Genomic DNA, 15120 nt, shown 5'->3' on the forward strand with positions numbered 1-15120 from the left:
TTCATTTCTCAGCAAAATTCTAAAACAGTTCTTTGTATAAAGGACATAAACTAAGAATTATTCATATAATTTGCATGTTACAGTTTACATATTAAGTAAGTCTACTTGACTTGAGCATCACATGTATGCAGACGGCTTGGTATGAATACCTGTATAAAGGTTATAAGAAAAGAAATTCACCTGTTTTGAAGGAAATGATTGCAGTTTTTGTGTCGACTGAAGCCTTCAGTAGTTCATTAAGAATGGGGTAATATATCTTCAGATGGGAACGGTTTCATTTTGCTTTTTTCCCCTAGGTTTCCTTCCGCTTTGTGATGCATTGAATTATTAACCCATTCTGTGTACTAATGGGTACATATTTGCTTTCATTCTGTAATCACAGACAAGCCTAAAACTTGCATACAAGAGGCTTTTTCAATCTTTAGTTAATCTTAGGAGGCAAAGTTTCCATGATAAAACCTCTGCAGATCTATTTTTTACCTCAGACAACAACTAAGACAACTATTACCGATTCTTGTCAGTAAGAGGATCCCTGACAGGGTGGATAATACTATAGGCAGTTATTATGTTTCTAAGTAGAAAAGTTCAGATCTGGGTATTGACTTTACCTCCAATTAAGGCCAGTTTGTGTTTTATGTATCTTCTTTGACATATAGTGGTACTGGAAATAATAATGACTTAATCACGTACACCTACTTCCTAAAAGGTCTGCTTCCACTGTTCTGTTCTATAGATATACAGCTGCAATTATGTTTTGGTCTGGTGCAGAGGGGCCATAAAGCTGTGGACCAGCATGTTTTTGTAGGCGCTGTATATATGTCTGTGGTGTGTAAGTCAGGCCACAGCAAGACTTTATGGGCGTTCTTATGCATTCCTCTGTCACTGAGGATTACTGTGTATAAGCTTTGTGTATCTGTGCATCTGCTCAAGTTTATTTGTAATAGAAATGTGTGGGCTTTTTATTAATGAGTCCATTACTTAAAATCCCCACTTGTTTTTCCTGGCTTTGTCCTTCCACTTGGCCTTGGTGAGAGCTAATTTTTGTTACATATATGTGTTTGACTGTTAGTGAAAACAGCAAAGTAGCCAAACCTGACCTTTCCCTGTGTGCATTGCAGCTATGATGCCTTATACCATTTTAGGTTGAGTTTCTTTTGTATTTTATACTCTTTACATTTCTTGCAATGTAAGCTGTTTTCTAATATGGTAAGCAAATTGGTAAGTGTTGTAAATTTCTGGGGGGGAGGGGAAAGGAGAGGGAAGGGGCACTTTCCACATAGTGCACCTTTGAGTGAAATTTTTGCTGCTTACTACATTGTCCATGGATGTTATGGGTTCCTGTAAGTGCTGCTTCAGTGACAGGAAATCCTGTTTTTTGTCCCTTCTTAAGAAAGCAAAAAGAACCACGAATTTTCTCAGCTGCAAAATCTGAGTTGCGCAACATTTGTGAACCACATCGTACATCTGTATGAAGCGAGTAATTGCTGAGAATAGACCAGGGAACCGGAAGCAAAAATCACCCTTATACCATGTCAGTGGTAGGTTAGGGGTTAAAATCTTCTGGAAAATCACTCAAATTGGAGCTTTTCCTCTTGAGAAGTCTTTACTACCAAATGTACATGTAAGGCTTAAGCAAACCTAAATCAAATTGTGAAACTATACTTTCATTTGGATTATTGTTTTTTTTTTTTCATTTGGGTATGTTGTTGATGCTGCATGCATGTGCCCCTGGACTTCCTCTTCTGCATCACCCATGAGAACATTCAAGGCTGAGTAGGGCCTCGTGATGTGTGCATGCTGACTGCTGCTCTTACTTTTCATAAGGGTTATTGCTTGCTCAGTAGGGTGCCATGAGTGACCCAATTTACAACCTTTATTTTCACCATTGTGGGCAGTCCTTATCTGAAATTGTTTATAAATCTGATACAGTGGATGAATTTCCTTTTTCCTAACCCTGTTTTGCCCATAAATAGTGTTCACCACATTAGTCATTAGGAAAGTTTCCTGCTGAGTTAAGCAGATGTACATGCTCTGCAGCATTTACTGCACCTGTTTTGGAGAAAGTTACAGTTTAACAGACCTCTTGCTGTATGGAATCTGATGGGATCAAGAATTTAGGTGTAGGATACCTTTGAAGTGAAGGATCCTAGGACTATGTAACTGCCTACAAACATCCATATATACCTATTTCACCTATATCCCTACAAGGGTGGCTGCACTGGTGCACGTCCCCAGCAAACACCACATAGATAATGATGGTTGCTGTTTTATAAGAAATGTCTTTATATTAAGTTGGTGAAAGACTTTCTTCAAGGATTCAGTGAAATGTGCTTCTAGCTGCCAGGACTGACAGATGCTTCCATGAGTAACTATGCTAGTTACAAAGTCTGTTCAGTAACTGGTTTCATGTTGTCCATGATATAACACAGTCACACTTTCTTAGTTGCTAGGATGCTTTAATTATGACACACAAAACTATGGACTCATGTTAAATATTTGTTTTACTCCAAACAACAGAATAAGCTATAAAACAGGCCAAAGATTGTTAGTTTTCTGTAAAAACTAGTATGTGAGTGAACAGATAGTGAAAGTAATAGCTGAAATGTCCATGGTAATGTTCAGAGGGGGAGTCTGCTTACTATTTGCACTAGCAGTATAGTGTAGCAGCAGTTACTTTATATCTACTTAAAGCCCTCTGCTCTTGGAATTATTTATACTGTTGTCAAAGCTGCATTCCTGATATTCCAAATAAAAAACGTGTAGCAACTTTCAGTAAACAGAGAAAATAGAACTCTGGAATAAAGGAAACAAAACTGACCTTACTACTTTTAATTTTAATCTGTTCAGTGCTGCCTCCAACTGAGTCCCAGGCATTTTTTGCAAAATGAGTTTTTAGTTTTATTTTAAAAAAATCATATGTATTTATATAGTGTTCTCTATAAGACCATAGTTCTTTTGCTTGTCTTTCATACCATATTGTGAGGGATTTACAGGGTTAAATAAAGTTAAGATAAATTTGCTTATGAAACAGCAGTGTTTTTTACTTAATACAATTATTTAAATGGTCAGTAACATTCCAAAGGTGAATACAGTAATCACAATTTTGTTAATATGCTATAATTCAATGCAAATAGCTTATATATACTCTTCCTTGTTTTTAATTGTTAGGCATTTGGAGGTAAAATAATAGCTTCCTGTTAATAAATGTATAGTTAGCCCTTATTTTCTTTAATAGCATTTTGCAGATTGTAGGTTTAAAGATTAATTGTGTTGCAGCTAGGATTTCACCTTCTCTCTGCAAAAAATTCACAATTAATAAATTATTCTCCAGCATTCCATGACTAAAAAGTTGGCATCTTCCTTATAATTATTGTAGTAAGCATATAGTCTGTGATCTAGCAAAGAATACATGCACATGTTTAAATTCAAGGATGTGAGTTGTCTCCTTGACTTCAGTGAGACTACTTAGCTTGAAGTTAAACAATACTTTAAGCATTTTACTAAACTGTGGCCATTATCAGTAGTTCCTCTGTTCCAGTGTGTCTGATTTAAGTAGAGAATGTTTTTTCAGTTCCAAAGGAAGCAAGTGAAATTCTAACCTTTGACTTTATTGGAAGTAGAATTGAAATGATTAGTATAGGAATAAGTAGACTAAATAGCAATGTTTTATGTATCTCAGCTCTACATTGGAGTTTCCTCAGAACTATCTCCATCAGTATGCTCTTTAATTTTTGTTCCAAGCTCTGAAGACACCTGTTTGTGTAGCATATTGAGCAAGGATTTTCTGAAAGACTCGCAAAGGAAAAAATAGATAAATGGATCTAAGCAGGCATTTAGAGATGTTAACCAGAGGGTGCTCTCTTTCATATAAAACAATGTGTTCTGAGCAGAGCATTCAAAAACATCTCTTGTTTGACTCAAGGTGTAGGGGATTCTGGTAAAATGGAATGGAACAAAACAAATAAAGAACACTGCAATAATAATAAAAACTTTCAAATTTACTGTCTTTCTAGAAACTTTCCCTGTGCATTTTGTTCTCTTATATGATTTGTACAGTTCTTTACTTATGAGCATGTAACATACCACTATGATAACCAAATTAACCCAGAAGATTAATTGGCAGATGTAGTTCACAATTTCATGCCATGTTAACCCAAAATCGGATTTCAAGAGAGCGCATTTCTTCACTTTTTCACGTGTCTGTTCCTTATTTGTCAAAATCATGTTAGGCAGGGAGAGAGCAAACATTGCTATCCAAATGACCACGGACAGAATCTTCGTGCTAAGAAGGTTGCTTGATGTTTTAAATGGTGTGACAGTTTTCTGGTAGCGATCAATAGTTATTAGACCCAGAAACAAAATGCTGATGTACATGGTGAAGTAAAATATGACTTGTGACACCCGACAGACGAATCCCCTCAATGTCCAAGGTGCCAGGTTTGCATCACTAAGAATTTTGAATGGAAAGGTCAGGATCATGAAGATATCTGAAATTACTGTATTCTTAAGGAAGATGATGAAATTGGATTTACTGGGGATTTGGAAAAAAACCCACATTGCCAGGCCATTCATGACAATGCCCACAAAAAACAGAACTGTGTAGAGCACAGGGAAAAGAACTTTACTGAATTGGTTGTCGCTGGTGCAGTTGATATCAGTTCTGGAGAAGCTCAAGTTGTGAACAGCTTTCATTTGTAGTTTGATATCTTTTCCCCTCTGTTAGAACAGAAAAGATGAGGATTATTTTGATATTCCTTTTATGAATATTATTAGGATTTATGCTAGCATAATTAATTATAGTTATCATTTCACATGGATGACAGACTTACAGATAAAGTGCCAAATTCAGAGGTGACATTGGTTTATATTGGTCAGTCTTAATTTACACCGACTCTAGAAGATCTTCTACTTTTGGTAGATTTGGATTCCCTTAAACCTTCTGAGGGCATGTCTGTAATGAATTGCAGCACCTTTGGCATAAGAAAACCAGTTTGGGTACCCAATAAGGATGATGTCATGGTGGTAAAAGCTTCAAAGTGGGCAGTAGAAGTCAGTGCAGGTTTCAGTATGTGCTTACATAGTTTGCTAAATTATATAGTCTTCATGTTGTTTAGCCTTAGTTAGATTCAGTCCATCTGCTAAGGGTGTGAGTAACTGATGCTGGTGCAGAATCCAATGGATCTAAGTCTAAATCAGGGGTAGGCAATTATTTGGGTTGGAGCGTTGCTTAGGGACTTTTGGTGAGCTGGTGTGGGTAGGGAGGAAGGAGGGGCATGACCTGGCTCAGGTCACAACAGCTCACCAGAACTCCCTAAGTGGCTCTGCCCCAGTTCTGTGGGCAGGGGCATGCTGGGAGCAGATTATGGCTCTGCCCCAGGACCTGGCCCCGTGTTGTCATCACCCAATGATCCCAGCCCTGGGGTCTCCATGGAGACTGACCCAGGACCCCTATGGGCAGGGCATGCTTGGCCAAGCAGATGGGATGAAGCCACAGGCAAGTGGGGAGCCACAGCTAGGACGTGGATGGGCTCATGGGGCGGTGACACTGGGGGGCCAGTAGCAGGGCTGCAGTCTGCTCCCAGTGTGCCCCTGCTTGTGCAACCAGAGCCTGTCACAGTGATGTGTGGGGATTGGATCATGGCTCTGCCCTAGGCCCCAGGCCAGTGCTGTGAACCGCCCCATAACCCTGGCCCCGCCCACCCATTCTGTTCCTGGAAGCTGCTCCCTGCCTGCCTGCAGCCCCATCCCAGCCAAGTGTGCTCTGCCAGGCCAGTCTCCATGGAGAGCCTCACCTGCCTGCTCTGTGTGGTGCCCCCAGTGGTGGCTGCAGTGTGGATGGGCCAGGGTACCTCAGCAGCAGGGCCAGATCTCGCAGTGGCAGTGACACTGGCAGTGGTAGTTAGAAAGAACCACTGCCACTGGGGCTGCTGGGAAGTGGAGTCCAGCTGCCCCAGCCCCGCTGTGTGCCCAGGGGTGGTGGGACTGGTCATAAGTGCCACAGCTTGGGCTGCACCCTTGGGCCAGGCAGGGCTGAAGAAACTGCTGCAGGCTATATAAAATCCCTTGGTGGGCCAGATGCATCCTGTGAGCCATATTTTGCCAATCCTGGTCTAAGCGATCGGATGCACAAGTAGAAGGCAGCAGAAGAAGGTGTATGTCATGCTGTGAGACTCCTTTCTCTGAATTTGTCCCACTGAGTATTCCTTTTGGGAATGCCACTTATATGCCATGTTTCCTAAAACAGATATTTTGTGGAGAAGGGTTAGCTCATCTTTTGTGTATTGTTTGTGCCACCTTGTGGATGACATAGACAATGCACCCCAAAGAGTTTGGGAAACAGGAGTTTTAGATATGACTGAACTTTCTACATCACAAATGAGTCCAGGAGCCAGGACTCTTATTTCATTTTGGCTTCTGACCACGTTTTTTTTCAAATGGGGAGGGGAGAAAAGAACCACATTAATGTAGAGGTGAGAGTAGTTGCTTTTTGGGGGTAGTCTAACAGTGATGATTGGATAAACAGCTAAAAGAGTACATTCACAAAAATTTCTGCCACCTTTTCTTTTTTCTCCACTCCCCCTCATCCATACTTCTGCCACAGTCCCCAAGTTCCACAAGATTTATAGAGCTTTGGGTTTATCTTTTGCTACCGTTTTATTTTTTGGATTGATGTTTTGATTTCTTTTTTGCCTATGCTTATTTCCCTACATGTTATCAGTTTTATCTCCTTTCTCTTTGGTTTGGGCTCATTTCTTTCCATGTGTTGACACCACCTTTTTAAAACTTCTTCTGAGATCGTCTTCTGTCTGTCTCTTTGTCCTCATAGCTATGTTACAGTTATTTGAATTTGTACTTATGTAGTGAGGGTGGAATGAGGAAATGAAATAACTTTTGGATTGTTCCTTTTGCTGCTGCTATTGCTGCTCAGGATTTGGGGAGGGAGTGGGTGGGGTCTGAGCCAAGCATACTGTTGTGGTTCCTTCACTAGCTCAGATGCTGGAAACTGGAAAAGATACATGAATTGGCTTCTCTGATCAGCTGTAGCAAGATAATGGGAGGACACTCAAGTTGTGATCTCTGTAGCTGATCCCCGTCCTCAGTACTCCATCTGGCCAACTGGGCTACTACTAAGGCATTTGTCAACTTGCTAGCTTCTGTGCTGCTGCACAGTCGCTTCTGTTTGGTGGAAGGAAAATTGTAGTGAATGTTCTGCAGCTACGTTGTCCCTGCAGTTAGGAAGTTTGTTTAGTGTTCACATACTGGAACTGTCCTACCTCACTTATCAAACTCTGTCTCATATTTTGGGCAAGAATGGAGACACCTGTATGCCAAGGAATGTGTTTTGCCTTCTGGTTGTCACAAATTGAAATAGAAGTTTGGATGTGCAGTTAGCAGACACAGAAGCATTCTCCATTCTCTGTTGCTGTGGATACCTGGGGAGCTTTCAAACCTAAAGCTTTTTAAGTAACCAGGCCCACCTCTTCACATGATGATCCCACAGCAAATCTACCTTTGGGGAAAAATAGACTATTGGTATCATAATATAGGAATGGACATCTGTTTCAAGCTTTAGATATGAAAACTGCACTTACTCAGGTTCATAGATAATTGGTTATAGAGTCTCAGCTATTGAGATTAAAGATTTAGCATTTCCTGAAGGCCAGAATATGAAATCATCATGAGACTGTTGGTTGGAAAACACAGTAAGCATCAAATGGTGGCTTATTACTAATACGTTTAATGTTGCTTTTCTTTGTCCGTGTCCAAGGTGGAAAAATGTGAAACAAGATGGGAAATGCTGCTAGAATTAATCTGGCAGGATGTTAATAGAAATAAATTATTTAAAGTAATGGATCTTGACAAGTCAAAATATTTACTAACAAATCCTTTTAAATAATTGTACATAAAAGATTGTTCATTTTCAGGAGAAGAGGTCTCCGAATGCGTATTACATTGTTGTCCCAGTCTACAGTGTCTGTGATCTGTGTTTCTTCACAAATAACTAGGAGTCTTCCTACTTTTTATGTTGGTTATATGCACCCACAAGTTGTACAAAATTATGATTTATCCCCTTTGCTGCAAAAAATATCTGAATTGATTGTGTTCTGGAATTAGGACTAATGTTAAGTTCTTGCTCGAGTTCTATTACAGACTATTTAATGGTAAAAATAAAGCTATCTTAGTTCAAGTTTTGTTTCAGTTTAGGAGCTTGTTTATTCAGTTATTAATAAAAGTTAGTAATCCACACTGGGTTTTCCAAGTGACTGATACAGATTTTGTGATTTTTGACACACAGTTAGTTATTCAGTGGTAAAGACAAAGTAGACTATGAGGAACTGCAGAAGGATCTGGCACTATTGAGTGAATGGGCAACTAAATGGCATGTGAAATTTAATGTGGCTAAGTGTAAAGTGATGCATATGAGCATAAACCTCACCCAGTAACCTAAACTATACCTACACTATGATGGGCTGTACATTTAACTGTTACCACATAGGAAAGAGAACTGGAAGTCACTGTAGACAGTTCACTAAAAATATCAGCTCAGTGCTCAGCAGCCATCAGAAAAGCAAACAAAGTATTAGGGATTATTAAGAAGGGAATGGTAAACAAAACAGAAAGTATCATCATGTCCCTTTATAAATCCATGGTGTGTCCACACCTTGAATTCTGGGCCCGCCCAGTTCTGATCCTGACACCTCAAAATGATGTAGAAGAACTAGAGCAGGTACAGAGAAGACAGTAAGCATGATTAATGGTATGGACGGACTTTCATGCGAGGAGGGATTAAAGAGGTTTGGCCTACTCAGTTCAGAAAAAAAGATGCTTGAAGGGACTTAATAAAGGCTTACAAAATACTAAATGGTGAGAAGAAAGTAAATAGAGATTTATGATTTACTGTCTCTTTTAATACAAGAATTCAAACAAAATGAAACTAGTAGGTAGTGAGTTTAAAACTAATGAAAGGAAATTTTTCACATGGTGTGTTATTGAAAAGTGGAACTTGTTACCACCAGATGTTATAGAAGCTGACAGTTTAGCCAGATTCAAGAAGGGATTGGACAGATTCTAAGAAGAAAGGGGCATCAGTAGCTGTTGATTATGGGAGTTATGGGTGCAGCCTCTGAATCAGAACTTCTTTGACCTTAAATGCTGGAGGCTGTAAGTGAGAGAGAAACAGTGGAAAAAACCCCTGGTCATACCTTGTTCACTCTCCCTTTCAGCATCCATTCTGCCACTGGGTGACAGAGGATACTGGACAAGATGGACCTATGGTCTGAGCCAGTAAATGGTAATTCTTATGTGATGGTCTTCTATATAAAAAAACATGGATCTGATCATATTTAATCCAAATCTTTTGAGAATTGAGAAACATCAAATTGAATTATAATAAGAACAGTTTTTAGGCACTTTAATAATACTATTCTAAAATGGTTATATTGAGATAATATTGATGTATTAATGTCTTCATTTAAAATGAGGCATGTCAGACACTCAAGGTTTTAAGAGATGGTATGGACATACCATCTCACATACACTCTCACATATACTCTATGAATAGGTGCTCGTTTTTATGTCTGCACAGATTTTTATCAGCTGGTTCATAAATTTCTTTCATTTTTTAAAGTAAAAATAGCATTTTACTGCCAACTTAAATCATTATTAAATGGCTATGCACAACTGTGAAGAAGCAGAAAAGCGTTTTCAAAAAGAAAATTACCTTTGCACTGTAGACAAATGCTGAAAAGTGAAGTCTTCTCTGTGATAGAAGGTTATTATTGCTAGCAGTGAGTCATTTGTGGTTTCTTTTTCTTGCTTTTTTTCTTTCCTTTTTCTAAGCCTGATGCTTATTAGTTTATAAGAAAATCTTCAGATCAAAAGAGCAAGAGAGTGAATGGGGAGGAAGCAGTACATTTTAGCCTTAGTATTTAGGACAGCCTCTGGCTTGGAACTGTTGTCTTCAATTGCGTAGAGAGTTAGTCTCATGGTCTGAGTGACAGTCTCAGTGCTTCTGCTTCTATTTCCTGTAAAAGGGGGAAAAGAGAATTGGTTAAAAAAGGATTAGGTGCATTATCTTCCTGCTTTCATCCCAGTTGCAGAAATATTTGATAAAACTACAGATCATGTATCTTATAAAAGCATTTACATACCATGTACTTTGTGAAGCTTTAGAAAAGTTCAGAATAACATAAGCATCTTTGTCTTGTGATGTGATTTATGTATGTGTATCATTAGTGAAGATGTTCAGGCTTTGCTTTTCCTATTATTTGCTTAGAAGTAATGTGTACGTGATTTGAATATATACATGATTTGTTAAAGTGGTGATTTATTAGCTTCAACTAGCAATATATTACCTTACAATTTATTGATTCTTCTTGTATTTTATTTTCAGATTTCTAATGTATTTACTACAAGTTAACATTATATAAAGCCCTTTGTAAGAGGAAGGAATTTAAAGAAACATAATACAAATTAGAGTATACATTTTTATTGATTTTTAAAAATCTGTACTTACTCAAACAATGAAAATAAAATAGCTTGCAGTAACAGGTCAGTTAGCTGACAGTTGTACACTATTGCACAAATCAATTTAACTGAAAATATTTTTTTAAAAAACTAAAAATTCAAGAATGCAAACACTGGTATTGTATAAAAGGGGCGGAACTACATTAACTTTTACTCGCATATGAATAGTAAATACAGATTTTTAAAATCAATAAAAACAAGTTTGTGTGAATTAAATTACATGTAGCCTCATCGTCATCTGTAGGACCTTCTATAAACAACTTGTGAATTCTAGTCGGTGTCATGACCTGTATATATTAATGATCAAAGTACAAAATTAATTTTGTTTTCTGTGCACTGGTGGTGGTTTTTGTTGTTTTTTTTTATAAAGATTCCTCTGTGTTTTCACCTTAGCTGTGTACTCCCATATTAAGGTGAAATGCATGGGAAAAATCTGGTGGTGTGTTTTTGTTTTTTTTGTTTTGTTTTGTTTTGTTTTTTTTTTTTTGTACCTCACTGAGAGCTAGTAAGAGAACAATGTTAAATTTAAATGCACTGGGGAAAAGGACTTGTTACCTCCCAGGGAACACAAGTTATCCAGTTCTGGATTCTAGATGGGTGGTGAACAAATAGCAGGCTAACTGATGGAAGTGTGAGGCAGACCAGAGAGATGGGGAATGTGATGGGCAGAAAATGGAGGCTATAAAAAAGGGGGACTAAAAGCTGTTAAAAACAAACAGCAAGCAAAATGGGAAGGAGCCTGCTCCCTTCACTGTTTTCCCTGTCCAGCCCCGAGAGATTCTTATCAGAATGCTAATGTTGCTAAAGAGCTGTGAGGATACTGAAGCAAGGAAATGAGCACAGACTTGTCTTAATTTTTTTCTCTCTCCGCCTATGCATATAAAGTATTTGGGGGTGCTGAGTGTGTGCACGCATGTGCGTATGCACCCCCCCTGCAGCAGTTAAGTCTGTGGGGGAAGGGCAGGGGGAGGGAGTGGGGCTGGCATGGGATGGAGCTGAGCCTTGTGGCAGGAGGTGGGGTAGAGCCACTGGCCAGTGCTGCACTCTGAGTGGCTCTGCCATTGGCTCTCCCCTGCCTCCCACCACCAGGCTGCACTCTGAGAGGCCCTGGCTTTCCAGCACCTCTTGCCACTGAGCTGAGCTCCATGGGACTGGCACAACTGGTCGGAGCGGAGCCCTGGCTCTCACCTGCCTCCTGCCACTGGTGGGAATTGGGGAGAGACAGGGCTGTGCTCTGAGTGGCTCCGTCAGCCCCATTGAGCTCAACCCACCATCCCAGTGCTGCTAGACTCCTCCTGTAATCCTTGCAGCAGCAGCCTTCTGTCATTCTGAGCACTGATCTGGGGGTCTGCACCCCTGGGAGGAGTCCAGCACTGCCCCATAGCTCTCCAGGGGATGTGGGCCCCCAGATCTGCATGCGGGATGACAGGAGATTGCTGCTGCTGCCTGGGGCCAGTGGCAGCACCAGTCTTCCCAGTGCTGGGTGCAGCCCGCAGCCAGCGCTGTTCCGAGGCAGCAGTGGCAGCCTCCTGTCATCCCAAGTGCAGATTCGAGGGCCCACACCCCTTGGAGGTGTCTGGCTCATCCCCACAGCCCTCCTGGGGGTGTGGGCCTCCAGATCTCCATGCAGGATGACAGAAGGTTGCTGCTGCCGGCAAGTGAGATGAGTTTTGCGTGTCAGCATCTTGAGGTGCAGTTTCCCAGAAACCCCTGGACCTATCTCCTTGAAATATGTCAGGCTTCATGTCCTCAGAAGGGGCTACCATCCCGACAATTTTCATCTGAATTGGAGAAGAAATGACAAAGTTATTGGCATTTTCGTGATTCCCCATTATAGCTTATAGGTGAAACAGCGAAACAGTGTTGGAACAGTTTCGGCAAAACAAAATGGAACAGGGCTTCGAAACGAAACAAAACCAAACAAAACATTGAAACAAAACACTATCCCACTGAAATGGCAAAACAGTAGTCGAAACAAAATGGTGATGTTTTGCACAGCCCTAAGAATTAGTTGGACCTGCTTACAGGGTGCTGATGTGAGTTTCGTTCTTAAGTAGCACTGCCTTTAAGTTTGGGTTGTCAAGGTGCCATTTGAGAAGGAGGCAAAGGTGTAGTAGCTCTTTCTTCCTGCTTCAGGATCTCTGATTCTAAATATTCAGTATATGAGAGAGAGAGAAAGAGGGAGGACTGTCATATAGTATGGACTATAAGAGTATGTGTACACATCTGTTTAAGTCATCTGAGTTTCAGAAGTGTTAAGCATGCAGGAGCTCTAGCGTTGGCTAAATTAGTTTGTACTACTTGTACCAAGCTTGTCCAACATATGGCCCGTGGGCCACCATGTGGCCCTCCAAGCTGTTGTCTGAGGCCTGAGGTGCTGCACTGGCAAACAAAAATAAACACTGTACTTTTGTTTTGGGGGGATGATGTGATACCGCTTCCTACAAGGTCTTTGAATATGGCTTGCTGGCCCACTGGGTGATAAAAAGTTCATGATCTGGCCTCACATTCAAAAAGGTTGTACACCCCTGACTTATACATAAGTAAATTCAGATTGTATTTATACTAAGAGTAAGAGTGCTTTTGTTATTCCCTCAAGTTCTGATCAATGAGAGATGACCAAAATTGCTTCATTGTTTATTTTTCAGGATGAATCTTCCAGTCATGAATGTAACCAGCGCATGATTCTTCTTTATGGTGTTGGCAAAGAACGTGATGAGGCAAGGCATCAGCTAAAGAAAATTACCAAAGATATCCTGAAGATCCTGAATAAGAAAAGTACTACTGAAATGGGTGGTAAATGCCTTTGTGTTGCTGTTTAAGACTGAGCTTTCCATAGTTTGCCGTACACGATGTGTAGAAGAAGTTCTTGTTAGAACTATGCAGATTTCTAATGTTATTTGGCTTTCATCCCCTTCACAGTTTATCAGCCAAATACTGATACTATTCCTGCAGCATGAAATGCCTACCGTAGGTCTGCCTTATAACTGCAGCATTACAGTTTTTAGTATTGTATAAATTAAGTTACTATTTTGAGATGAATAACTTAGCTGTAAAAAAAAAATAATTTTGTTCAGGCTAAAACAGGTGTCAGCCTGAGAGAGAGAGAAAGATTCATTACCTTTGTAGAAAATTTGTCAGAATACTTTTCGACTCTTTCTACTCATGTTGCTTTTTTTTTTTTTTTTATTTGAATAAATTTAAAAATAGGGTTTCTCTGAAGTTATATGCTGTTATATATCATGAACTGTATTTTTTTCAAGCACACTGGAAGACTGGGACAAATTGTCTTATGCTATCTTGAACCAAACATTTTAATTATTAATGTCTTTTGAAGCAGTAATAATGCAAAACTACATGGGCTCCATTAAATATGAAATGACCAAAATAATGTTTTATCTGTTAAGTTGGGGATGAAGGGCAAAAAGCCAGGAAGAACAAACAAGAAGCATTTCCAACTCTAGAGACTGTATTCACAAAACTGCAGCAACTGTCATATTTTGATCAACATCAGGTGACATCTCAGGTACTTGACTTGCATAAAATTGTAGCCATTTAAGCTTCATTATTTACAAATTGGGTCAGAAGAAAAATTGTACTAAGAAATCTGTGTATTAGTAATTTTAAGTTCACTACTCTAAAAGCAAGGAAAATGCTGCTTCATTATCTTCTTCAGTATGTTTGGGTTTTTTTTTTTTAAATGTTAACAAAGCTGTTATGAATGTCATTAATATATGCTGTTCATCTGAAGTATTAGGAAGCTCATTGTTTGTGCATTTAGACTGACAATTAACTACAATATTTATTGCTTGCTTGAAAAATGAATGCGGCTTTTCTGTTCATCTTTTTTTTTGTACAGGAGGTCACTCAGGTTAGGGGCACGAGTTATCTTTAGTCTTGAAAAATTATGACATCTTTTCTGTGTTTTCATCTAAAAATCTGTATGTGTGTGTGTTAAGATAATCACTTAAATTTTTCTTAGAGTTAAAACTTTTATTATTATTATTTTTACCATCCAAGTTCCTGTATAAAGTTAGAAATCACAGGGAATGCTTAAACTTGCTGGTGGACCTTTCATGGATATTTTTATCTGAAATTGCAAGTTTGTTTCCTTTCACAATGTGCTAATATGTCAATATAGACTTGCAAAACTTAGTCATCAGGAGAAAAGTTAATTATTACTATGCTGGAATTAATGATATCTTTAAAGATTGGTTTTAACTATATTTTACTATCAAAACATTGTAAAGGGAAAAAAAGGGAAAATCTTATAATTTTGAAAATATTTTAGATTGCATACTTGAGGCAACATTCCTTTGGATGGTTTTATTCTATTTTAAGATAGATTGCTTTGATTTGTCTTTAGTATAATCCAAACAACTTAACAAAACAAATATGAATTAAAAAAAATCACAATGCAAAAAATAAAAAAAACACCAATTTACCCACTCTCTTAAATGTAAATTATGCCTTTTTAAATACCACATAAAATTAAAATTACAAAAAATTATAAAATGAAATTACAGAATTGAAGAAAAAGTTCATAGGAAAGTCATTTAGTTCCTAGGAAAACCTGTCTTGTTTTCCTCCAAT

At 38.9% G+C, this 15120-nt stretch overlaps 3 protein-coding genes across 6 annotated transcripts in view; 1 reads left to right on the plus strand and 2 right to left on the minus strand.

The window, feature by feature from the left end:
- Positions 1–15120, plus strand: part of MED12L (mediator complex subunit 12 like) — a 412540-nt gene that overhangs the window by 278209 nt on the left and 119211 nt on the right. For 3 of the 4 annotated variants that reach the window (XR_002095000.1, XM_019503138.1, XM_019503139.1), the window contains exons 16-17: positions 13176–13323; positions 13935–14053. Coding sequence is in view for 3 of the 4 variants with exons in the window: in XM_019503138.1 (XP_019358683.1) it covers positions 13176–13323; positions 13935–14053 (267 nt within the window). In the remaining variant the exon portion in view is untranslated. The remainder of the gene's footprint in view (positions 1–13175; positions 13324–13934; positions 14054–15120) is intronic. The other variant, XM_019503140.1, reaches the window with a different exon arrangement.
- P2RY13 (purinergic receptor P2Y13) overlaps positions 1–15120 on the minus strand; it is a 27169-nt gene that overhangs the window by 6802 nt on the left and 5247 nt on the right. The window contains exon 2 of the mRNA XM_019503145.1: positions 181–2825. The gene's annotated coding sequence lies outside the window, so the exon portion shown is untranslated. The remainder of the gene's footprint in view (positions 1–180; positions 2826–15120) is intronic.
- P2RY12 (purinergic receptor P2Y12) lies at positions 291–10011 on the minus strand. Its single transcript, XM_019503144.1, has 2 exons — positions 9722–10011; positions 291–4716 (listed from the first exon to the last, which is right to left on the minus strand). Exon 2 carries the CDS (start codon positions 4690–4692, stop codon positions 3682–3684), a length of 1011 nt encoding a protein of 336 aa, XP_019358689.1. The 5' UTR covers positions 4693–4716; positions 9722–10011; the 3' UTR covers positions 291–3681.

Source organism: Gavialis gangeticus, unplaced genomic scaffold, assembly GCF_001723915.1.
Source record: "Gavialis gangeticus isolate Ggan-Ray unplaced genomic scaffold, GavGan_comp1, whole genome shotgun sequence".
Taxonomy (NCBI): Eukaryota; Metazoa; Chordata; order Crocodylia; family Gavialidae; genus Gavialis; species Gavialis gangeticus.